This window comes from Pseudophryne corroboree, chromosome 2 (genome assembly GCF_028390025.1).
Source record: "Pseudophryne corroboree isolate aPseCor3 chromosome 2, aPseCor3.hap2, whole genome shotgun sequence".
Classification (NCBI taxonomy): Eukaryota; Metazoa; Chordata; class Amphibia; order Anura; family Myobatrachidae; genus Pseudophryne; species Pseudophryne corroboree.
Genome location: NC_086445.1, coordinates 283,429,687 through 283,456,941, shown reverse-complemented (window position 1 = coordinate 283,456,941; position 27,255 = coordinate 283,429,687). Strand labels below are relative to the sequence as shown.

At 44.6% G+C, this 27,255-nt stretch overlaps 1 protein-coding gene across 2 annotated transcripts in view; it reads right to left on the bottom strand.

The window, feature by feature from the left end:
- VWA8 (von Willebrand factor A domain containing 8) overlaps positions 1-27,255 on the bottom strand; it is an 875,413-nt gene that overhangs the window by 315,763 nt on the left and 532,395 nt on the right. For both annotated transcript variants that reach the window (XM_063952874.1, XM_063952875.1), the window contains exons 31-36: positions 26,706-26,822; positions 23,821-23,885; positions 23,613-23,738; positions 17,463-17,572; positions 16,386-16,540; positions 7,205-7,406 (exon numbers count right to left, since the gene is read on the bottom strand). In XM_063952874.1, coding sequence (XP_063808944.1) covers positions 7,205-7,406; positions 16,386-16,540; positions 17,463-17,572; positions 23,613-23,738; positions 23,821-23,885; positions 26,706-26,822 — 775 coding nt within the window. The remainder of the gene's footprint in view (positions 1-7,204; positions 7,407-16,385; positions 16,541-17,462; positions 17,573-23,612; positions 23,739-23,820; positions 23,886-26,705; positions 26,823-27,255) is intronic.

Below are 27,255 nucleotides of genomic sequence, written 5' to 3'. Positions count from 1 at the left end.
ACAGATTTGAGCGGTTTAAACCAATGTGATTTGAGGAATCCCAGAACTACGTTGAGATCCCACAGTGCCACTGGAGGCACAAAAGGAGTTGTATATGCAGTACTCCCTTGACAAACTTCTGGACTTCAGGAACTGAAGCCAATTCTTTCTGGAAGAAAATCGACAGGGCCGAAATTTGAACCTTAATGGACCCAAATTTGAGGCCCATAGACACTCCTGTTTGCAGGAAATGCAGGAATCGACCGAGTTGAAATTCCTCCGTGGGGGCCTTCCTGGCCTCACACCATGCAACATATTTTCTCCAAATGCGGTGATAATGTTGTGGGGTCACCTCCTTCCTGGCTCTGACCAGGGTAGGGATGACCTCTTCCGGAATGCCTTTTTCCCTTAGGATCCGGCGTTCAACCGCCATGCCGTCAAACGCAGCCGCGGTAAGTCTTGGAACAGACATGATCCTTGCTGAAGCAAGTCCCTTCTTAGTATCTCTTGAAGTTCCGGGTACCAAGTCCTTCTTGGCCAATCCGGAGCCACGAGTATAGTTCTTACTCCTCTCCGTCTTATAATTCTCAGTACCTTGGGTATGAGAGGCAGAGGAGGGAACACATACACCGACTGGTACACCCACGGTGTTACCAGAGCGTCCCAGCTATTGCCTGAGGGTCTCTTGACCTGGCGCAATACCTGTCCAGTTTTTTGTTCAGACGGGACGCCATCATGTCCACCTTTGGTCTTTCCCAACGGTTCACAATCATGTGGAAGACTTCCAGATGAAGTCCCCACTCTCCCGGGTGGAGGTCGTGCCTGCTGAGGAAGTCTGCTTCCCAGTTGTCCACTCCCGGAATGAACACCGCTGACAGTGTTATCACATGATTTTTCGCCCAGCGAAGAATCCTTGCTGCCATTGCCCTCCTGCTTCTTGTGCCGCCCTGTCTGTTTACGTGGGCGACTGCCGTGATGTTGTCTGACTGGATCAGCACCGGTTGACTTTGAAGCAGAGGTCTTCCTAGGCTCAGAGCATTGTAAATTGCCCTTAGCTCCAGTATATTTATGTGGAGAGAAGTCTCCAGACTTGACCACACTCCTTGGAAATTTCTTCCCTGTGTGACTGCTCCCCAGCCTCTCAGGCTGGCATCCGTGGTCACCAGGACCCAGTCCTGAATGCCGAATCTGCTGCCCTCTAGTAGATGAGCACTCTGCAGCCACCACAGAAGAGACACCCTTGTCCTTGGAGACAGGATTATCCGCTGATGCATCTGAAGATGCGATCCGGACCATTCGTCCAGCAGATCCCACTGAAAAATTCTTGCGTGAAATCTGCCGAATGGAATCGCTTCGTAAGAAGCCACCATTTTTCCCAGGACTCTTGTGCATTGATGCACTGACACTTGGCCTGGTTCTAGGAGGTTCCTAACTAGCTCGGATAACTCCCTGGCTTTCTCCTCCGGGAGAAACACCTTTTTCTGGACTGTGTCCAGAATCATCCCTAGGAACAGCAGACGTGTCGTCGGAATCAGCTGCGATTTTGGAATATTTAGAATCCACCCGTGCTGTCGTAGAACTACTTGAGATAGTGCTACTCCGACCTCCAACTGTTCTCTGGACCTTGCCCTTATCAGGAGATCGTCCAAGTAAGGGATAATTAAGACGCCTTTTCTTTGAAGAAGAATCATCATTTCGGCCATTACCTTGGTAAAGACCCGGGGTGCCGTGGACAATCCAAACGGCAGCGTCTGAAACTGATAGTGACAGTTCTGTACCACGAACCTGAGGTACCCTTGGTGAGAAGGGCAAATTGGGACATGGAGGTAAGCATCCTTGATGTCCAGGGACACCATATAGTCCCCTTCTTCCTGGTTCGCTATCACTGCTCTGAGTGACTCCATCTTGATTTGAACCTTTTTATGTAAGTGTTCAAAGATTTCAGATTTAGAATAGGTCTCACCGGCCGTCTGGCTTCAGTACCACAAATAGTGTGGAATAATACCCCTTTCCTTGTTGTAGGAGGGGTACTTTGATTATCACCTGCTGGGAATACAGCTTGTGAATTGTTTCCAATACTGCCTCCCTGTCGGAGGGAGACGTTGGTAAAGCAGATTTCAGGAACCTGCGAGGGGGAGACGTCTCGAATTTCCAATCTGTACCCCTGGGATACTACTTGTAGGATCCAGGGGTCCACTTGCGAGTGAGCCCACTGCGCGCTGAAACTCTTGAGACGACCCCCCCCACCGCACCTGAGTCCGCTTGTACGGCCCCAGCGTCATGCTGAGGACTTGGCAGAAGCGGTGGAGGGCTTCTGTTCCTGGGAAGGGGCTGCCTGCTGCAGTCTTCTTCCCTTTCCTCTACCCCTGGGCAGATATGACTGGCCTTTTGCCCGCTTGCCCTTATGGGGACGAAAGGACTGAGGCTGAAAAGACGGTGTCTTTTTCTGCTGAGATGTGACTTGGGGTAAAAAAGGTGGATTTTCCAGCTGTTGCCGTGGCCACCAGGTCCGATGGACCGACCCCAAATAACTCCTCCCCTTTATAACGGCAATACTTCCATGTGCCGTTTGGAATCCGCATCACCTGACCACTGTCGTGTCCATAAACATCTTCTGGCAGACATGGACATCGCACTTACTCTTGATGCCAGAGTGCAAATATCCCTCTGTGCATCTCGCATATATAGAAATGCATCCTTTAAATGCTCTATAGTCAATAAAATACTGTCCCTGTCAAGGGTATCAATATTTTCAGTCAGGGAATCCGACCAAGCCACCCCAGCGCTGCACATCCAGGCTGAGGCGATCGCTGGTCGCAGTATAACACCAGTATGTGTGTATATACTTTTTAGGATATTTTCCAGCCTCCTATCAGCTGGCTCCTTGAGGGCGGCCGTATCTGGAGACGGTAACGCCACTTGTTTTGATAAGCGTGTGAGCGCCTTATCCACCCTAGGGGGTGTTTCCCAACGCGCCCTAACTTCTGGCGGGAAAGGGTATAACGCCAATAATTTTCTATCGGGGAAAACCCACGCATCATCACACACTTCATTTAATTTATCTGATTCAGGAAAAACTACAGGTAGGTTTTTCACACCCCACATAATACCCTTTTTTGTGGTACTTGTAGTATCAGAAAAATGTAACACCTCCTTCATTGCCCTTAACATGTAACGTGTGGCCCTAATGGAAAATACGTTTGTTTCTTCACCGTCGACACTGGAGTCAGTGTCCGTGTCTGTGTCGACCGACTGAGGTAATGGGCGTTTTAAAGCCCCTGACGGTGTTTGAGACGCCTGGACAGGTACTAATTGGTTTGCCGGCCGTCTCATGTCGTCAACCGACCTTGCAGCGTGTTGACATTATCACGTAATTCCCTAAATAAACCATCCATTCCGGTGTCGACTCCCTAGAGAGTGACATCACCATTACAGGCAATTGCTCCGCCTCCTCACCAACCTCGTCCTCATACATGTCGACACACACGTACCGACACACAGCACACACACAGGGAATGCTCTGATAGAGGACAGGACCCCACTAGCCCTTTGGGGAGACAGAGGGAGAGTTTGCCAGCACACACCAAAACGCTATAATTATACAGGGACAACCTTATATAAGTGTTTTCCCTTATAGCATCTTAATATATTATAATATCGCCACCAAAATGCCCCCCCTCTCTGTTTTAACCCTGTTTCTGTAGTGCAGTGCAGGGGAGAGCCTGGGAGCCTTCCTAGCAGCGGAGCTGTGTAGGAAAATGGCGCTGTGTGCTGAGGAGAATAGGCCCCGCCCCCTTTTCGGCGGGCTTCTTCTCCCGTTTTTCTGACAACCTGGCAGGGGTTAAATACATCCATATAGCCCCAGGGGCTATATGTGATGTATTTTTAGCCAGTAAAGGTACTTTCATTGCTGCCCAGGGCGCCCCCCCCAGCGCCCTGCACCCTCAGTGACCGTTGGTGTGAAGTGTGCTGAGAGCAATGGCGCACAGCTGCCGTGCTGTGCGCTACCTTAAGAAGACTGGGAAGTCTTCAGCCGCCGATTTCTGGACCTCTTCTCTCTTCAGCATCTGCAAGGGGGTCGGCGGCGCGGCTCCGGTGACCCATCCAGGCTGTACCTGTGATCGTCCCTCTGGGGCTAGTGTCCAGTAGCCTAAGAAGCCAATCCATCCTGCACGCAGGTGAGTTCACTTCTTCTCCCCTAAGTCCCTCGTTGCAGTGAGCCTGTTGCCAGCAGGACTCACTGAAAATAAAAAACCTAACAAAACTTTTACTCTAAGCAGCTCTTTAGGAGAGCCACCTAGATTGCACCCTTCTCGGCCGGGCACAAAAACCTAACTGAGGCTTGGAGGAGGGTCATAGGGGGAGGAGCCAGTGCACACCACCTGATCCTAAAGCTTTTACTTTTGTGCCCTGTCTCCTGCGGAGCCGCTATCCCCCCATGGTCCTTACGGAGTCCCCAGCATCCACTTAGGACGTCAGAGAAAACTCCCCAATCAAAAGGCTGTCGGTGAATGCTGATAGTAAATCAGCCACATCAAGGTTGAACTGTATACAACGACTCCCAAAACGTCAAACTAGGAGGCTTAACGCGTTTCATTGTGGTATACCCCACAACTTATTCAGAAGCATTCAGAGGCGTGTCACAGCCTGCGACTGCGCTCCTGTATGCTGTGAAAGTGACTCCGGGATCTTATTTATGATGGCCATTCTGCTGAACACTAGGGTTGCTCAGAAGTTCAATGATCGACTGATGTGTGCCCAATGGTTGCGCCTGAGACGTGGACTGTAGGCGTATCAGTGCAAGTGCCAGCGGCTGTGACATTTGCAGATTTTCTCGCATCAGCTGCATATAGGAACATAGCGGCGATGCCATTTGCGACTGTCTCTGAATCAGACCCATTGTTGTAATCAATGGTGTAAGCTCAGTGTAAGGGTTGATGCCCAACGGAGTACTTCAGGAAATCAGTCTTAGGTTCTGCTTTGTTAATATGCATTTATTACTTGTGGCCCACAAGAGAAGGGTTGTATGTTTGCAGACTATAAAACATTTGTCACAGGGCTGATATACTAGCATGAGCATATCAAATAAGTAGTCATTGAGACCAAATGGATGGCTGGAGTAAGTGTGGAATTTTACATTTAATGCATTAAAATGTAAACTAAAGCATGCATACACATACATGTAAAAGGGGATCCAGTCTCTAGGTCGACCTTTTGACCTGTCGTCCTAGACCATGTCGACCTAAAGACTATGTCGACCTAGAGACCCTGTCGACCTAGTTACTGTCGACCAATAGTGGTCGACCTAGACACTGTCGACCTAGTTACTATCTACCTTCCATACCACACCCATGTAAAAGTATACAGAATTGATGGTGATACAGCACATGAATTAATGGTGTATAATGTCAATACAGAGAAAGGGGACCTTGAAATGATGGTTTCAGATGAAATAAAGCATTCCATATTATAGGAAGAGAGCTGTTAGCATGGAATACATCTGAAATCCCGGTAGACAGGATGCTGGCTTTCACTATACTGACAGCGTCATCCCGTCTGCTGGAATCCCAGCAACAAGTCTGCTCACCACGCATCGGGCCCAGTGGCTCACTCCGCTCACCACAGGTTCTATTCACACTCGGTTGGTGGCGTGGACCCACCAACCAAGTGGGAATACCGGCAGCATACCACCATCTGTCGGGATTCCAGCATCGGTCTCCTGAACGCCAGGATCCCGACAGCCAGTATACTGACGTTAGTATCAGGGAAATGGAGGTTATATTACTATTATTTTGGTCACAACTAAGGTCACAGCTTGAATGGATCAAAACAAGCTACTAAAATGGTTCTTGAGCTGTGTAAGAAAACATATAATAACGCTTCTCCTCACCTCTATGGAGGGAATTCAAGTGTTTTGTACGCCGGTGACGTAGATGGCGCCCGACAGAGCAATTCAAGTGTTGCTCCGTTCAAGCGCACACAGCCACCGGCGCTGACATTACTGTTATGTTGTTCCGTCATTTTGATGGGCTGGTAACTAGTTTTATAATATTCCAGCAGTTGTCATGAGAACTCATATAGCAAAATAATTCAATTCAGTTCAAATGTATATTAACCACTTGCCTGGCATGGTCACATCAGATGCGACCATACCAGCAAGTGTTTTATCTGACTTGGTCGCACAGCATGCGATCAGTCAGATAAAGGGGGGAATTCAAATGTTTGAAAAGTCGGTGTGGTGTCTGTTTTTTTCGGTCTATTAGATAGGAAAAAACAGACACCCAACTGACTTTTCAAACAACTGAATTCCACCCAAAGAGTGTTAGCCGTTGCAAGGAAGGGAAACTTACATCTGCTGCTGCTGTCAAAGTTCCTCTTTTGTTAACTAAAATCATTTTTGATAAGGTTAAATTCATCTTCTTCACCTAATTCACTCATAAAAAACACAACAATTTCTGAGTGGTTTTTCGGGAAAAATATCGTCAGTTAAGTGGTTAAAAAAAAATCTGGCTATTTATAGGCATAGAGCTAAATTATTAATATTAAAAATTAGAAACCTAAAACAAACGAAAATATACATAAAAACAACGTCATATAATGCATATTCAATTAAACCAAAGGGTTATTTTCTGCTGTTAAATTCTATGACTCTAGAACAATGGGCAGCCGCCCGGTACATACTATCCAGGGATTCCTCCAAAGAAGAAACATGTGTTTCATTGAGTACAGCGTGATCTGACATGCGCCCACAGAGGCAAGCTGGGGAGATCTCTAACTCCTCATCTCAGGCAGCCTGAATTTGCGGTGACAGAATGAGCTAATCTCAGATGAAAGTCTGGCAAGCATTGCAAATATGGTAACTGTTCTCAAAAGCTGACTACAGTAGGTGAAACATTTAGAGACAGCAGTTAAGAATAATATTACGGTAGTGACGTCATCAATATATCAGTTTAAGAACATCCTTGGGTGAGCAATCTGTTTTTAGCCCTTTCACTGTTAAATGATTAGATTAATGTCCAGCCTTATCCACAAATTCATCAAGCAATTCTCCCTCGTTTCTGAGTCTCTGTAGAGACATTTCTCAGTTTCGCACCACAGATCAGGCACAGCTTAATACTTCAGTTTTAATAAAACTTTACATTCTATGGTGCAAGATTCAACTAAGTCACAATTCTATTCACTGCAATATAGGAGACTACAGGAAAATGGCAATGCTAAGTCTTACCTTTGGGATAAATATCTTTTAAAGGCACATCTGTAGATGGTATGGCTCTGACTACTTGGTTAGCTGCTAGTAAATTCACGCAATTGCTTTTCTTCACACTTCCAAATTTAGCTGGTCCTGGCTGGAAAAACTGATCACTGGAGTAAGCTCCATGACCACCCAGGGAAGTCTTCCTCTTCCAGCTATACACTTTACTTGGTGACTATAATCAACACAGGAGTCAGCGTTTAATACGGTCATTTTACATGTCACACATACAGTACATGATTTCAAATTCATACATTCTAATCAGCTAGGACTATGTAGGAAATGATTTCTGATTTTTCAAAGCAGATGTATAAAGGTATTATTTATAGACACAATCCAAGGTCCTATTTTACATTAGAATAGAAATTATACTTTAAGAAACATACACTGTTATAAGTCTTCTATCGTCCCATGAACAAATGTATTTTTACCCAACATAGAATAAAACATTAAGGGGCTTGTGCAGAGTTGAATGTAAAGCCTTGTTGCTGAGCGTATATATTGCGTGCCTTTGCACTGTTTATACTCCGGAGCTTACAAATGTCAAGTACATTTCTACTTGCAACTGAAAGGACGTAAGTAATCACTCTCATGTAGGCAATGTACAGGGAGTGCATACGTGGGATCTGCATGCTATGTAGAGTTGGGTGAAAGTATAAATGCACATGTGGCAGGGCCTAATGAAGCAACTAGTCTGCCCTGCCCACATCTGGTTCTTAAAAGGTCAGTAAGTATGGTGCAGGTGTATCTTTTACATTAAGGAAATGCTGATATAAGTCATAATTGCCTACTCTCCCAGTTTCTGCGGGAGACACGCAATTTTTTGGGTAGTCCACCGCACCCCTGGAAGAGTGGGCAACCCTCCAGAATTCTGCCCACTATCTAGTGAAGTGGGCAGAAAGGGCAGTCAAATACTGTAAAACTGCGGTCCATGCAGAGGGAGGGGCTAATGACGTAATTGAACTGTCGCCACTCATCTGCTTCTTCTCTCCGGCCATCTGCCAGAGAGGCAAACCTCAAGGTAGATAAGTATGATATAAGTGCATACTGAAGATGATAAACAGTATTAAACCAAGCATGTAGATAGGGGCAATCCTCAATAAAAGATACATCCAATTGTGCATGCAGTAAATATCTGCAATTACAGGTAGCACCATGCACGCAACGTGGGCGCAATAGTGACAGACTTGCATTCAACTCAGTATCAGCTCTTAAGTCTTTTGAGGGTGAGAATGTAATACCATTGGATTGTACAATCAAGAATCCAGTAGTCATGGCATGAACTGGTTTAGACAAAGTACTGTCATGTCATAAATTGCTCACCCCCTACTACTGAATAATACAGATGTTATAGGAATCTATGTATAAAGTCATGGGAATAGTACAGTATATGTGCAAACAGTTCTGATATCAACACATTAACTAGGAAAACTTGTACCTACAGTAATGTAATTTATTACTGATACAGGTAATAGAAGTCACCTCAAATTTCTATGACCTGTATAAAATCATTTATTCCTCAGCATCATGTTTAACATGCTCATAAATACTCTCCGTGACTTGCAATACCCATACAACTTACAGAAGGAAGTGCATTATCACAGCAAATAAAAATACTCATGGCAATTATACTGAAATGGTGACAAAATATATATAAAGTGCAGCAAAGCCATAAACACAACCTATACAGATGGTCTGATCATTGTCCAACACTTACACAAGTCACTGTATATCAGCAACTGTAAGAGTCTTTTCTATCTTGCTTTAGGCATTTTCGCATTCCATCACTTGCAGAACTGTTCTAGCTCAGACATATAGGGGTATCCAATTACCTGCAATGCCGTTTTGGTGGGTGAAAATGGCTGGATATCGCAAATAATGACCGATGATCATTATCGCGGTATCCTATTACATGCCATTTTCATCGCTGGAAAATGGACCCATGATCGCGCGAAAACACATGGGAACGGGGATAAGTCACCGATCACATGTGTTATCGCAGCTCCATAAGTCTGCGTATCGCGCATTATGCACCCGAAGCATGATCCGTGAAAAGTGCCGGCATTGGGGGGAGGAGCCCACCGCATCGGGCTAATAGGATAGCCACCAGCAATACAATTACCCGTGGTCATTGACCATGAGTAACTGGATATCCCCCATAATCTTGGGACATCTGTGCATTGCATGTTTGGGATGAAGGTTTGTGAAAGTGATTTAAAAACCTCAATCTTTTGTTCATGTACTGCGATGCTGACTTATAGGAATGTTTTGGATGGCTGACTTACTGAAATATCCAACCTACTGTATTGTTTTCATTTCTTTGCTGAAACTCTGACTTATGCTACTGGTGTACATGGATAATATAGATACATGAGTATGGCTGAGTACACACTTGAACAACGGGTTCAGTATGGTATGCCAGCGGTCGGGCTCTCTGCGACCAGCATACCAGCGCCGGGAGCCCGACCGCCGGCTTACCGACAGTGTGGCGAGCGCAAATGAGCCCCTTGCGGGCTCGCTGCGCTCGCCACGCTACGAGCACGGTGGCGCGCCACGCTATTTTATTCTCCCTCCAGGGGGGTCGTGGACCCCCACGAGGGAGAATAAATGCCGGTATACTGTGCGCCGGGATCCCGTCAGTCGGCATACTGAAGACCACCCTTGAACAACATATCAGTCATTCGAGTGACAAACGATATATTGGTAGTACATCGGCAGGTTTGTACATCTGATAGATTTGAGAATGGCATAGTACACAAACATATCAGGTCGGCATTACTGCACAGCTGATGCCGATATATCTTGCAGGAACTGCCGACATCCTGAAAATGCCCACCCAGTTTAATATCTGCCCATTCTACCCAGACATACAGTATCAAGCGGTTGATTACCGAGTGTGTATGCTTACTAAATCGGCCACTCGGCCGGTGAATTTAGCGGTCGGCGAATTCATTGGCATAATGTGTACCCAGACTAAGGGGTCTATTTACTAAGCCTTGGATGGAGATAAAGTCGCTGGAGATAAAGTACCAGCCAATCGGCTCCTGTCATTTTTCAAACACAGCCTGTGGCATGGCAGTTAGGAGCCGATTGGCTGGTACTTTATCTCCAGTGACTTTATCTCCATCCAAGGCTTAGCAAATAGAACCCTTAGTTTGGGTACACATTATGCCAATGAATTCGCCGACCGCTAAATTCACCGGCTGATTTAGTAAGCATACACACTTGGTAATCAACCGCTTGATACTGTACTGTATGTCTCGGCTTTATCTCCATCCAAGGCTTAGTAAATAGACCCCTACACAAATAATGGTGAATCGCAACCACAACACCTGACCATTTGGAATGTTTGAAGCCGGTATTGGAAGCATCCTACACTTTTCTCTTTGCCAACCACAGGGTTCTTAACTGTGACCAAGACAAACAGAGAGAAAGCACTAGATGGAAAATAAGAATTTACTCACCGGTAATTCTATTTCTCGTAGTCCGTAGTGGATGCTGGGTACTCCGTAAGGACCATGGGGTATAGACGGGCTCCGCAGGAGACTGGGCACTCTTAAAAGAAAGATTAGGTACTATATATGTGGTGTGCACTGGCTCCTCCCTCTATGCCCCTCCTCCAGACCTCAGTTAGGGAAACTGTGCCCGGAAGAGCTGACATTACTAGGAAAGGATTTGGAATCCAGGGTAAGACTCATACCAGCCACACCAATCACACCGTACAACTCTTGATAACTATACCCAGTTAACAGTATGAACAATAACTGAGCCTCTCTCAACAGATGGCTCATACAATAACCCTTTAGTTAAGCAATAACTATATACATGTATTGCAGAGAGTCCGCACTTGGGACGGGCTCTCAGCATCCACTACGGACTACGAGAAATAGAATTACCGGTGAGTAAATTCTTATTTTCTCTGACGTCCTAGTGGATGCTGGGTACTCCGTAAGGACCATGGGGATTATACCAAAGCTCCCAAACGGGCGGGAGAGTGCGGATGACTCTGCAGCACCGAATGAGCAAACTCAAGGTCCTCCTCAGCCAGGGTATCAAACTTGTAGAATTTTGCAAAAGTGTTTGAACCCGACCAAGTAGCAGCTCGGCAAAGTTGTAAAGCCGAGACCCCTCGGGCAGCCGCCCAAGAAGAGCCCACCTTCCTCGTGGAATGGGCTTTTACTAATTTAGGATGCAGCAGTCCAGCCGCAGAATGTGCAAGCTGAATCGTGCTACAGATCCAGCGAGCAATAGTCTGCTTTTAAGCAGGAGAACCCAGCTTGTTGGGTGCATGCAGGATAAATAGCGAGTCAGTTTTTCTGACTCTAGCCGTCCTGGAAACATAAAGTTTCAGGGCCCGGACTACGTCCAGCAACTTGGAATCCTCCAAGTCCCTAGTAGCCGCAGGCACCACAATAGGTTGGTTCAAATGAAACGATGATACCACCTTAGGGAGAAATTGGGGACGAGTCCTCCATTCTGCCCTTTCCATATGGAAGATCAGATATGGGCTTTTACATGACAAAGCCGCCAATTCTGACACACGCCTAGTCCAAGCTAAGGCCAAAAGCATGACCACTTTCCACGTGAGATATTTTAGCTCCACGGTCTTAAGTGGCTCAAACCAGTGGGATTTTAGGAATCCAACACACGTTAAGATCCCAAGGTGCCACTGGAGGCACAAAAGGGGCTGAATATGCAGCACCCCTGTAACAACGTCCGAACTTCAGGCAGTGAAGCCAGTTCTTTTTGAGAGAAAAAGGGATAGGGCCGAAATCTTGGCCTTTATGGATCCTAATTTTAGGCCCATAGTCACTCCTGACTGTAGGAAGTGCAGGAATCGACCCCCCTGGAATTCCTCTGTAGGGCCTTCCCGGCCACACACCAAGCAACCTATTTTCGCCATATACAGTGAAAAAGTCTTGCTGTCACATCTTTCCTAGCCTTTATCAGCGTAGGAATAACTGCATCCGGAATGCCCTTTTCCGCTAGGATCCGGCGTTCAACCGCCATGCCGTCCAACGCAGCCGCGGTAAGTCTTGGATCAGACAGGGTCCCTGTTGCAACATGTCCTGACTGAGAGGCAGAGGCCATGGGTCCTCTGAGAGCATTTCTTGCAGTTCCGGGTACCGAGTCCTTCTTGGCCAATCCGGAGCAAAGAATATTGTTCACACTCCTCCGTTTATTACAATTCTCAGCCCTTGGGTCTGAGAGGAAGAGGAGGGAATATATAGACCGACTGGAACACCCACGGTGTTACTAGTGCGATCACAGCTATCACCTGAGAGTCCCTTGACCCAGGGTAAAAACCTTTTTTATCTTTTTATTGAGGTGGGACGCCATGTAGTCCACCTGAGGCAGTTTCCATCAATTTGCAAAACTGCGTGAAGACTTCCTGATGAAGTCACCACTTTCCCGGATGGAGGTCGTGTCCACTCCCGGAATGAACACTGCTGACAGTGCGCTTACTTGATTCTCCGCCCAGCGAAGAACTCTGGTGGCTTCTACCCTCGCCACCCTGCTCCTTGTGCCGCTCTGGCGGTTTACATGAGCCCCTGCGGTCTGACTGGATCAGAACCGGTTGGTCGCGAAGCAGGAACTCCGCTTGACTTAGGGCGTTGTATATGGCCCTTAGTTCCAGGATATTGATGTGAAGGCAAGTCTGTTGGCTTGACCACAACCTTGGACTTTTCTTCCCTGTGTAACTGCCCCCCACCCTCGGAGGCTTGCATCCGTGGTCACCAGGACCCAGTCCTGAATGCCGAATCTGCGGCCCTCGAGAAGGTGAGCAGTCCGCAGCCACCACAGGAGAGACACCCTGGCCCTGGGGGATAGGGTGATTAACCGATGCATCTGAAGATGTGATCCGGACCACTTGTCCAGTAAGTTCCATTGTCCTTGCATGGAACCAGCCAAAGGGGATGGCCTCGTATGATGCCATCATCCTTCCCAGGACTCGAGTGCAGTGATGCACTGATGCCTGTTTTGGTTTTCAATGGATTCCTGACCAGTGTCATGAGCTCCTGAGCTCTCTCTATCGGGAGATAAACCCTCTTCTGGTCTGTGTCTAGGATCATGTCTAGGCGAGGCAGATGAGCTGTAGGAACCAACTGCGACTTCGGAATATATAGAATCCAGTCGTGTTGCCGTTTCACTTCCAGAGAAGGTGATACGCTGTCCAGCAACTGCTCTCTTGATCTCGCTTTTATGATGAGATCATCCAAGTATGTGATAATAGTGACACCTTGCTTCCGCAGGAGCACCATCATAACCGCCATTACCTTGGTGAAATTGGTAATGACAATCCCGTACCGCAATTCTGAGGTACGCCTGATGAGGTGGATAAATGGGGACATGAAGGTATGCATCCCTTATGTCCCGATTCATTTCAGGCTTGCAATGACCGCTCTTAGCGATTCCATCTTAAACCTGAACCTTTTCAGGTATATGTTCAGGGATTTTAATACAATATGGGTCTAACCGAACCGTCTGGTTTCGGGATTATAACATGGTCGAATAATAACACCCTCTTGTTGAAGGAGGGGACCCTTGACCACCACCTGTTGAAGATACAGTTTACGAATTGCAGTTAACACTGGCTCCCTCTCTTGGGGGGAAGCCCGCCGGGTCCTCGGTGAGGGGGCATCTTCTCAAAGTCCAGCCTGTATCCCTGCGATACAATTTCTATTGCCCAGGGATCTAACAGGGAGTGAACCCACTTGTGGCTGAACTTACGAAGGCGTGTCCCCACCGGGCCTAGCTCCGCCTGTGGAGCCCCAGCGACATGCGGTGGATTTTTGTAGAGGCCGGGGAGGACTTCTGTTCCTGGGGACTAGCTGTGTTGTACAGCTTCTTTCCTCTGCCCCCTGCTCTGACAAGAAAGGACGCACCTCAGACTTTCTTGTTTCTTTATTCGAAAAGCTGCATTTAATAATGTCGTGCTTTCCTAGGCTGTGCAGGAATATAAGGCAAAATATCAGAATTATCAGCTATAGCTGTGGAGACCAGGCCGAGAACCTTTCTCCACACAATCCTCAGCCTTCCATATGCCTCTTAAGTCGGCATCATCTGTCCAATGTATATTCTACAGGACACATCAAGCAGAAATCGACATAGCTTTTGTCTCTAGGACCCAGCATACTCATGTCCCTTTGGGCATGCTTTATAATTATATATCTATCACTTAAGACAGCATCTTAAAATATTTATATGCATACTAGGGTCTCAATCTCTGCTGATAAGGTACCTGTCCACGCTGCCACAGCGCTATAAACCCATGCCGACACAATCGCCGGTCTGGGTAGTATACTAGAATGTGCACACTATCTGCAGGATCCCTGAGAATAGCTAGTGCAAACAGGACACCCAAGGGGAAGATTCTCAACACATCCTGGCCCTAGTGGGGAAAGGATACAGCCTGAGAATTCTCTTGTGGGAAGCTGCCGTCTCTTGTCTGGAGATTCCCGCTCTTTTTCCTCATGAGAGGAGGGAAATTTACCTCAGCATTCTTCCCCTTAACATGTGTACTCTTGTGTCAGGGACAGATGAGTCATCAGTGATATGCAAATCATCTTTTCCAATAATCATATATTGAATATCTTTTAGCCCTCTTGGCTGTAACTTTGCATTATCGTAGTCGACAGTGGAGTTAAACTCCGTGTCGATACTTTGTTATTTTGGATAGTGAACATAAAGAGACTCTGAAGGACTCTGTGACATAGGGACAGACCAGGGTAGATTTCCTTTCTGTTCCCTAACCTTTTGTGCAATAATTTTACCTCAGCACTTACACATATCCAAACAGGTGTCGGCGTTGTCGACGGAGACACCCTCCCACACACATATCCGCTCTATCACCTCCTTAGAGGAGCCTTTTACCTCAGACATGTCGACACACGCGTACCGATACACCACACACACAGGGGATGCTCTATTTGAAGACAGTTCCCCCACCAGGCCCTTTGGAGAGACAGAGAGAGAGTATGCCAGCACACACCACAGCGCTATATAATACAGGGATGTACACTATACTGAGTGATTTTTCCCCTATAGCAGCTTATATACACAGTTTTGCGCCGAAATTTATGTGCCCCCCCTCTCTTTTTTACCCTTTGTGTACCAGGATACTGCAGGGGAGAGCCTGGGGAGCTTCCTTCCAGCTGAGCTGTGAAGAGAAAATGGCGCCGGTGTGCTGAGGAAGAAGGCCCGGCCCCCTCAGCGGCGGGCTTCTGTCCTTTAATGTACTTTAATGGCGGGGGTTAATGCACATATACAGTTTATCAGACTGTATTATGTGCTTTTCGCCAAGTAAGGTAATCTAATTGCTGCCCAGGGCGCCCCCCCCCAGCGCCCTGCACCCATCAGTGACCGGAGTGTGTGGTGTGCTAAGGGAGCAATGGCGCACAGCTGCAGTGCTGTGCGCTACCCTAATGAAGACCGGAGTCTTCAGCCGACGATTTTCAACTTCTCTTCGTTCTTCTGGCTCTGCAAGGGGGGCGGCGGCGCGGCTCCGGGACCGGATGACCGAGGACTGGGCCTGTGTTCGATCCCTCTGGAGCTAATGGTGTCCAGTAGCCTTAGAAGCCCAAGCTAGCTGCAAGCAGGTAGGTTCGCTTCTCTCCCCTCAGTCCCACGTAGCAGTGAGTCTGTTGCCAGCAGATCTCACTGAAAATAAAAAACCTAACAAATACTTTCTTTTCTAGGAAGCTCAGGAGAGCCCCTAGGGTGCTCCAGCTCTGGCCGGGCACAGATACTAACTGAGGTCTGAAGGAGGGGCATAGAGGGAGGAGCCAGTGCACACCAGATATAGTACCTAATCTTTCTTTTAAGAGTGCCCAGTCTCCTGCGGAGCCCGTCTATACCCCATGGTCCTTACGGAGTACCCAGCATCCACTAGGACGTCAGAGAAATATACAGTACACCCCAGTTCAATAAACTGACATTCATTTTGAATCTAAGGGAGAGATGTCCTAAGCAAGTGAGAGTGATAAAATGGAGAGAGATTAAGTATCAGCCAATTAGCTCATAGCTGCCGTGTTACAGTCTGCATTTGAAAAATGACAGTAGCTGATTGGTTGGTAGTTTATCTCTCTCCACTTGATCACTCTCCAAGGCTTAGTGCATCTGTCCCTGTGTCTTTTATTTTCAAGGCACTTACAATCAAATCTGGAAAGCCCACGACTATCGAGGCATAGTTGTTTTCGTTAGATAGAATCCTATTGGGGGAGCTGATCCTCTGTCCAATGGCTGCACTCAGGTTCTCAGGAGGCAGCTGGTCACTTGATATAGCATCCACGCTGCAGGGCTCCGAGTCTGGGGCAAGAAAAGGAGCATTAGGATGTAGTTTGTTATCTCATTTCTTTTCTCCCCAATTAACACCAGATAAACCTTCACTCTCTGATTATGGTCTGAAATAAAATGTTCCTAAAAACATCTGTAAATACTAAATACAATACTTTCTGGAAGAATCAACCCAAAAGCAATCTTAAAAAACCTCACAATAAAAACATAAAAAATTGTTATAGCTAATATTAGAAAGCAAACACTGTGGGCTTGATCCCAATTTGTACGTAATGCCGATATTCATGCAACTAAGCAATTATCGGTACACAGCACAAGTGCCATGTTTTGTTGTTGATATTTTCCCTTAGTTAATTGTGATTTCCCTGATTTTACAATGCTGACTGTATTTCCCCTCCCCCCTCCATTATAATTAATACATCCCTCCTTTCTGCTCTCTCTCTGATTGTTCCATTAATTCTAACTAAACCCACCCCCCAGACACCTACTGTAGTTAAAATCTCCTCCAAACTTCTAACTATCCTTCCCCCCAGCACTGCTGTCCTCTCCTGGTTCAGGTGCAATCCATCGCATCAAAAAAGATGGCGCCTGACCGAGAAATCTGCCCAATGTTCCAAAAACAAATCCCTACTGCCAGTCTGCATGACTGCATAGAATCACTGTGTTCCTCATTTCTGCGTATGTGTACGCAGTTGCTGTGGACTACGCGATGGCTCCGAATGGTGTCTATATTCTTTTCTGGGCGGCTGCTTCACTTGTGATGATTAGCAATTCCGTAGCCTAAAAAAATCTCACCTGTGGTGGGTTTTGAATACAAAGCAGAATATCAGGCCCTATGTCTTTTAGGTAAATAAAACTGTTAGTCTTACAGGGACTACTATTATGGCAAAAAATGCCTTTTTACTGCACAACTAATCTGCATTTCCCTTAGTACCTGTTTTAACACCAAAACCTGCGCTGGCTGCTTCCTCGTGCAGCGCATGTAGCTGGCACACTGCCGCATTCTCAGCTTCCATGTGCAACGGCGTGGTGAGCAGAAACTTCCTGTAGATGTGGGTAGAAGAATACCAAAATCAGACACTGTCACATAACCACCAGATTACATACATTATGAAGAAAGTAAAGGTTTTCGCAATTCCTGCTAGATAGAACAGTAAAACTGTTCAAGAATCACTGCAGCTGTTTTTTAAGGAAAAGGTACATTAGAAGACAGATTTTCATGTATACACTGTGCCTTGTAATAAACTGGCCCCAGGGAGATGTGGGTAAACCTACACTTCTATGAGATGACCCAAGCCAGTGACTCTATTCTTATTTATACAAATGCCAACTTGCACAGTGAGTCCATCTGCCACATCTACATTAAGGTACTGTCAGTGAAGGTGGATGCGTAAAGCAGGGAGATCATAGCGATCATATTTCTGGGGATTTTTGTAGACTAATTTGCTGTATTTAGAAATAAAGACAGTTTTACCAGAATTCTACAAAAAAAAGTCCTACATATAGCACATTATAATCTTTATGAGCATATGATGCAAATGTTACCAGTACATAATATGTAAACAATATTATCATGATTTGCTTGCGACTGTTAATACCTGCTTAGTTAGTCAATGAAAGCATGCTGGCCTGGTGTTTGCATACTCACATAAAGTGTCACTTTCACCTATAACCAACTAGACTTTTGCTACACTGGTTGCCTTTATTAATTTGCAAAGTATTCCTTTAGATACAATCTAGGGTCAGCTGTGCTGATCAATTTGCCCTCACATACGTAAATTATTCATAATACTAAGTGTTTATAAATGAACAGCTGAACAACACCAGTAAACAGGTATTTAAACGCTTACATTTAAATATTGCAACTTTTTACACTCCAAGCCTAAAGAACTGTACTTTTATCTGAAACGAACCATGTACCACAAATTAATTTTCTTTATTTTACTCCATAGTTTTTTCTCTAAAACAAAAACATCCTTCATTCTACCTGCTACTCACCCCTCTGAACACATTGCTGCTTCAATAACTCACTCCCCTCTTATTAACACTCATGAGATTTTTAATTATCTCTCTACTTTGACAATAACATCCACAACCGGTTACCATAAAAAACATTCAGAAACCTCCAACCGAAACCTCCAACCTTATTTATCTGTCTCTCCTGCTTCTTTTAGCTGGTGACATTTCCCCAAATCCAGGACCTAATCACTTGCCCCACTTACACCCACCTGATTCAAAGCAATATAGAAATCCAGCCAACCTCATAAACATCACATGTCTCCCTGCACCCTCCAAATCACTAAAATGTGCATTATGGAATGCACGCTCCATTTGTAACAAATTAACATCCATACATGACCTCTTCATATCTAACAAGTTCAAAATCAAAATCAACTGCCAAAATCAGTTAAGGCCCATTCCACTAGGAAGGTGGGCTCTTCTTGGGCGGCTGCCCGAGGGGTCTCGGCATTACAGCTGTGCCGAGCGGCTACTTGGTCAGGTTCAAACACTTTTGCAAAGTTCTATAAGTTTGATACCCTGGCTGAGGAAGACCTTGTGTTTGCTCAATCGGTGCTGCAGAGTCATCCGCACTCTCCCGCCCATTTGGGAGCTTTGGTATAATCCCCATGGTCCTTACGGAGTCCCCAGCATCCACTAGGATGAAGGAGAAAATAAGATTTTACTTACCGATAAATCTATTTCTCGTAGTCCGTAGTGGATGCTGGGTGCCCGTCCCAAGTGCGGACTTCTTCTGCAATACTTGTATATAGTTATTGCTTACATAAGGGTTATGTTATAGTTGCATCAGGGTTGAACTGATGCTCTGTTGTTGTTCATACTGTTGACTGGGTAAGTTTATCACAAGTTATACGGTGTGATTGGTGTGGCTGGTATGTATCTTGCCCTGGATTACCAAAATCCTTTCCTTGTACTGTCAGCTCTTCCGGGCACAGTTTCTCTAACTGAGGTCTGAAGGAGGGACATAGAGGGAGGAGCCAGAGCACACCAGAATCTAAATTCTTTCTTAAAGTGCCCATGTCTCCTGCGGAGCCCGTCTATTCCCCATGGTCCTTACGGAGTCCCCAGCATCCACTAGGACGTTAGAGAAAAATGTATATACTGTATTTATACATTTAATTGTCTTTTATTTTAAATTACACATTTCTTAGCAGTCATACCCAGCATTAGAACCCATGACCTGTTACACTAACAGCAGACACTTACTGATGGAGCTATTTTCTCCTGTAGAGGAAGCATGAGAATTCTAACTATATGAAGTTATGTGTAATTGTCAGAGAAGTAACTTCATATAGTTAAAATTCTCATATTTCCTATACAGGAGCAAATAGCTTCATCAGTGAGGTGTCTGCTTCCAGTGTAATAGGCTGTGGTTTCTAATCCTGGGTGTGACACTTGTAAAATGTGTATAATAAAGAGGGTGTGATTTGTAAGGTGCAGGGACTAGTGAGGAAGTTGGCCCCTTAACAGATAGTGGCTGCTATCAATTAACTTAATTCAATGGTGTCACAGAATAGGAGGAGAGGTGCCCCCCTTCAGAGCAGGAGCCTGGCGGCAGATGACTCCGTTGCCTCCCAGAGTTCTGCCTCTGATCCCATAAATGAAGATGAAGTGTCAACACTCTTCTCATCCTGCTACTCTACTACCTCTCCTCTTGAGCCTATACCCTCACAAGTAAATTAATCTCTGTATCTCTGTCTCCTCTGCTCATCCCAACATTAACTAACATCTGTAATCTCTCTCTATCTACTGGTATCTTTCCTTCACTGTTCAAGCATGCACTGATTACTCCCATTCTGAAAAAACTAAATTCTGACCCTAACTCTCTCTGAAACTACCATCCCATCTCTCAGCTCCCATGCCTCTCCAAGCTACTTGAGAGACTTGCCTACACTCACTTCACACACTTTCCTAAATCACACAACTTATTTGACCAACTTCAGTCAGGCTTTCATTCCCAACACTCCACAGAGACAGCACTGACTAAAATAGTGATTGATCCAGTCACTGCGAAGTCCAAAGGCCATTACTCATTTCTTATTCTTCTAGATCTCTCTGCTGCTTTTGACCATTCTCTTCTCATACAACACTACAATCCTTAGGTCTTCCAGATACAGTCCTCTCTTGGTTCTCATCCTACCTATCTAATCGCACCATCAGTGTTCGCTTCTCTGAATCAACCTCTTCGCTACCTCTTTCAGTTGGAGTACCACAAGGCTTGGTCTTAGGTCCTCTGCTTTTCTCAATCTATACCTCATCTCTTGGTAAACTAATCAGCTCTTTTGGATTTAGTATCATTTATATACAGATGATACTCAAAGCTACCTGTCCTCTCCAGATTTTTCACCATATGTATTGGTCAGGGTCACTGAATGCCTTTCTGCTGTTTCATCTTGGATGTCATCTCGCCACCTCAAACTTAATATTTTCAAAACAGAGCTACTTATATTTCCACCGTCCAATAGTAGTTACCAACCTGATATCTCTATCACTGTTGAGAACTCAACAATCAACCCTACCCCACAAGCTCGCTGCCTAGGTGTCATACTTGACTCAGAGCTGTCCTTTGCTCCCCACATTCAATCTCTCTCAAAATCATGGTACATGCATATAAAAAAACATTTCTAAACTAAGACCATACCTTACATAAGACACTGCAAAAACTCTAATCCATGCTCTTATTATCTCCCGCATTGATTATTGCAATACTCTTCTTACTGGTCTTACCAAAAAGAGACTCTCACCACTACAATCCATTCTAAATGCAGCTGTGAGACTAATCGTCCTTGCTAAACGTTCATCGTCTGCAGGTACACTCTGCCAGTCCCTCCATTGATTACCTGTATTTTACCGTATTCAATTTAAAATACTTTTACTCATACATAAGGCCATTAACCATACTACACCAATGTACATCTCTTTGCTCATCTCAAAATATCTCCCAACCTGACCTCTCCGCTCTTCACAAGATCTACACCTCTCATCCACACTCATTACTTGCTCTCATGCATGATTGCAGGACTTTCTTCGGGCTGCACCCACTCTGTGGATTGCCCTAACACGCACAATAAGACTCTCCCCTAGTCTCCAAACCTTCAAAGGTTCCCTCAAAACTCACCTATTCAGGCTAGCTTATCACATTCCAGAACCGCTCACTCAACCTTCATAAGCTTTCCTATCCGATTATATCCCCACTGTACAGTCTGCACATATCCTCCACATATTTTCTCTTTCTTTACTTTCCCTTCTTTCTGACCCTGGTTCATCATTGCTGTGATGTGATATCATGCAACCCACCTAGAACCTTTGTAATCCAGTGGACAAATATGCAATAGTGCCTTTCCTTGTGTATAGATTGTAAGCTTGCAAGCAGGGCCTTCCTACCTCTATGACTGTTTGTTTATTACCCAGTTTTGTTTTATCATTGTGTCCAATTGTAAAGCGCAACTGAATTTGATGCGCTATAAAAGAAACTGTTAATAAATAAATAAATAAATAGATAAATTAATAAATAAACGATGCCAGGTAATGTACAGTATGCTGTGTCTTTAATTGTCAGAATACAGCAGCACAACGGGAAAGCACTCAGCACAATGAGAGGAACGATGTTAGGACAGGTATCCATGACCCAATGGAGTGTAAGAGGTGGATGCTGCTCTGTCCTGTTGTTTGAGGTGCTGTGTGGTTTTACGTGAGGCATGGTTACATGAGAATGAAGCGTGTTCCTGGTAAATAAGTTTGTAAATAGATGGATGAAAGTTCTTCTGGACTCAGGGTCGTGTTGGACTGTTTTGGTGGATATTTTTTGGGGATGAAGATAACCAGTTGGATTACACTTGACCATTATGATGACTGTATATCGATTTCCATTGTGGATTGGACCACAAATACTCATTAACTATTATAAATGAGAATAACAACTACATACATCATTAGCGTAGGTATACAGACTATATTATAACAGATTTCCAGAGAGCAATATACCATCAAGGATTCTTGGAGTGCCTAGACTATTGTATTACTGCAAGTTATAGAACCCCATAAACTTATACACCCTTCCCAGTGGCCAGACATCCTAATAAAAAGTTTGTATTCCTACCCCAAATGCCACAGACTGCAGATTGTGCTCTCGCTCCAAAAATCAGCTCCTCTGAGTTTGTAGAGATCGATGCTAAGAGAGAACTTCATCTCCCCTCCAATCAGCCCCCTGAATGACTGTTTCAGAATGCAGATCGCAAAAAGTGTGACGTCACAGGCTGGCCCCTTTAGATAGAGGAAAAGATTTCCTCTTACATGGCCCTGGAGAGCAGCAGAGCCTGCCTGCCATCGCATCCCATGAGACAACACCAGGTAAGTGTTTAAAGACTACGTCTACAAGCTAATATATTGATGGTACTAAGTCTCAAGACGATGCTGACCCTACAGGGATTATATTACATAAGTAATGGGACTGAAATACCTTTGATTTTATAAGACCAAATGTAAAGCGCAACGGAAACTGTTAATAAATAAATAAATAGATAAATAATAATTATGAGTACTGCCACCAGTTTGCTTACTGGCCTCTGGAATAAGCAATCCCTCCCCTCTATGAACTCCATCAGAAAAAAAGACTTGGTTTGTTTATGAGATGGAACAGATGATAAGCATCCTGAGAAACTCCTTGATCTCATTCCATAAAACTTTAGGCCCTTAGATGCAACACAATAACATCTCTTCATAACCCACATTAAAGGAACACTACCGCAATTTGTAGACTCACTGAGGTCTATCATTCAATTGTTTCATTCAATGCTCGAGACTAAAAATGCCACACCCCTCTATTCCTCCCTTAACTGTACCTGTTCACCCTAAATTGAAATTTAGGCATCAGTATTAGGCGCAAGACAAAGTTTGGTCTACGTCTACCACTGCACTTCCTGAAACGGTTATTAAAATGTTACTAGAAAAAAACGTTAATAGCACAATGTTGACTTTGAATCGCCTAAAAAACCCCAACCCCCAAATAAAAATCCCCAAAATCTAAATTGTGCACAGCTTATTCAAGATAGGTAGTGAAACTTACTTGTTTGTCTTACTCTCAATCAAGAGCCACCTGTCCTCTGCCACAAGCAAAACAGACTGAAGATTGATTGGTAATGAGATTGTATGTGTAGTACCCTCCAGTACATCAAGGACATTGATGGAGTTACTATAAAATAACAATACAGACCATCATTGTACATATTCATATTCATACAATGGGAATTATTACATTGGTGCTGTAAACCTACCTGTTTTCCTTAAAGAACACCAACCAATTTTTGTGTGAAAACTCTTTGCACATTTTGTAGCTTTCCTAAAAGAAATACATTTTCTATTAATATGCCCAGATATAGAAAACAGTTTTAATTGTAATTATTTAAGGGAAACAAATTAAATGAGACTGAGCATTTATAGTCTATGTTATTCTACAAAGACTTCTTGGGAACTTAAGGAGTGTGGGATGTTTGCTTTCTTTTTCTGGGTTGGAAATTGTAATTTGTCTGATGAAGCATCCAAACTGTTCAGTTAGTATTCTTGTTCCCCTTGAAGATGGGTGCAGACCGTCACTTTTGTATAAGCTCCTATCTTGCCAGATGGTGTGACTGTGGCCTTTAAATCCAAATCTCTCCTCATTGCACCATGTCCTTAGCCAAACATTGAAGTTTCTGATGCAATGAGTTCTGTCTTTCCCTCTGTGTACTGGCAATACTTCTGAAAAAGATACAGTGGTTGCCACCTGCTTCAGAGCAGTCCCTAACTTCCTAAATTCATCTTTTACAGCCATGAGTTCAGCATTTGCCAGGTCATTTGTCCCTAGGTGGACAATGACATCCACCTCCCATCTTTTCTTGCTGCCTTTACAATTCTTAGCATGCGCTCTTTATCCCTTGGAGCTGTGGCTCCAGGTAAGCACCTTACTTGTTTCTCTACTTCATTTGCATTTCCCAGATGTATTCCTCTAATAATGGAATCTCCCAAGAGAAATGCAGTCCTTTTTGGAGATTATCTCAAATCCGGCAATTTACTGGATCCCAAACAGCATGGATTCACTGGGGGGAGATCATGTCAAACAAATCTTATTGACTTTTTTGATTGTGTGACTAAAGTGATGGATAAAGGTGGAGCCATGGATATAGCTTATCTAGACTTTAGTAAGGCTTTTGACACAGTTCCACATCGCAGACTGCTAAATAAACTTGAAAGTTTGGGATTGGATATTAGGATTATTGAATGGATAAGATCTTGGTTGAAGGATAGGAAACAGAGAGTTGTGGTAAATGGAGTGCATTCACAGGAGGGAAATGTTACCAGTGGAGTACCCCAGGGATCTGTACTTGGACCAGTGCTTTTTAATATCTTTATTGGTGACATTGCAAACGGCATTAAAGGGAAAGTATGCCTTTTTGCAGATGACACAAAGGTGTGCAACAGGGTAGACACACCAGGTGGGGTAAATCAAATGATTGAGGATCTAGGTAGACTAGAGGAATGGTCAAGAGTCTGGCAATTACAGTTTAATGCCAAAAAATGCAAAATCATGCACTTGGGTCTCAAAAATCCTAAAGCTAAATACAGTATTAATGGCACAATACTGGAAACTACTGAGGAGGAAAGGGATCTAGGAGTCACTATTTCAGATGACTTAAAGGCAGGTAAGCAATGTAACAAGGCAATGAGGAAGGCTAGTCAGATGCTTGGCTGCATTGGGAGAGGAATCAGCAGCAGAAAGAAAGAAGTAATAATGCCACTGTATAGGTCATTGGTACGGCCTCATCTAGAATACTGTATTCAGTTCTGGAGGCCATATCTTCAAAAGGATATTAATACATTAGAAACTGTACAAAGGAGGGCAACTAAAATGGTGCATGGCCTACATCACAAAACATACCCAGAAAGACTAAGAAATCTCAATATGTATAGTTTGGAGCAGAGAAGGGAAAGGGGGGACATGATAGAAACTTTCAAATATATCAAGGGTTTTAACAAAGTCCAGGAGGGAAACATTCTCCAAATGAAGAGAAGCAATAGGACACGAGGACATGCACTGAGACTGGAGGGGGGGAGGTTCAGGGGAAATTTGCGGAAAAATTATTTCACAGAAAGGGTAGTGGACAAGTGGAATAGCCTCCCATCAGAGGTGGTAGAGGCTAAGACAGTAGAGCAATTTAAACATGCATGGGATAGACATAAGGATATCCTTACAAAGAAATAAGGATCAAATAAGGTTAAGAGATAAAAATAATATAAAAAAACAAAAAAGGGGCAGACTAGATGGGCCAAGTGGTTCTTATCTGCCGACAAATTCTATGTTTCTATGTTAGCACCTGGAATGGATCTATCAACTGAAGATAGTTCTGATGACCTTTAGTGTCACTGGTGACAAATATTTGGACATACTGAAACATAGCAACAACCGTGCACTGAATGCATTGCTGATTTAATATCCAAATTTTTTATTTTTGGTAATCCATGTCTTCTTTTGATCTGGATCAATCCAAAATAGTGTGCATTCTCAGAGGCAGAACTACCATTTGTGCAGCAGGTGCATTGCACCGGGGCCTCTGAGGACTAAGAGGACCACTGCTGTCCAGACAAGCACTGAGTTTCCTCTGCCACCCAGCCAGTCACATACAGATGCCATAGGTACCATTTCACAAAGGGAGAGGACGGGTCTCCATCTCAAAATGAAACATGAGTCTTGGTTATAACCTTGCTAAGAGAGAAGGTAGAGGAAGACTTCCACTGCTGAGCAACAGCGGCTCAAGCAGGTATGAGAATGTGTCCAAGGACATAAAAAGCAGATTTAGGGACTGCGATAGGGTACCAATGCAGTAACACCAAGGACGGTCGCGGAGTGAGGATGAGGCCCAACACTACATTACTGAGATCAAACACTTCTAGCCAAATGGACACAATACAGGACAGTCCCAAAAAATATACATGATAGTAGCCTCCATAGCACAAAGGTGCCGACAGAATTTGGAGCATGAGGGCCAAATCTGTAGATTGGAAGGGGTTAAAGTTTTACATTTTCATGCCCAATTCACCTGTCTAAAGCAGGCTAATGGTCAAGCAGCTGGGTAATACTGAGGAAGAGATTAAAAAAACCAAAACAAAACAAAAAAACGTTTACCTGTGATTCCTTACTGCCCCACCAGGTTGATTTTTTTGGTGGTTCCATATCTTCTTGTGAAAACATTATACGCCGAAGTGCCCCAGTGCCAGTGTCCAGCAAAAGAATGACATTACTCTGTAAGCGAACATAAAGACAAGTTTAATAAACTAAGTGTTTCAAACAAAACAGTACAGCAAGAGAGGAACTAGCTTCTGCAATTACTGCCAACTTCTGCTTAATTCTTCATCAGCTTCACTGTCTGTATCAAAGCTGTGTACCAGACGCCTATAAAGACTCTGCAGACTCTGTCTAGACCCCCTTCTCTCTAGCTGGCAGCACTGTAGACTCTGCACATTAGGGTCACTAGGGAACACTAGCGCTGTCCCAGAGTCTAGTGCGCATGTGCAGGTCTCCGGGAAAAAGGTACGGTGGCCATATTCCTAGAGATTTTATTACTGTGCATGCGCAAAATGTCAGAAAAATGGCCACTGTGCCATTTTCTTAGTGATTTCTGCAGTGCTGCTGCTTCCGACGCAGGACTCCGGAGGGTAAGTATTGAAAAAAATGG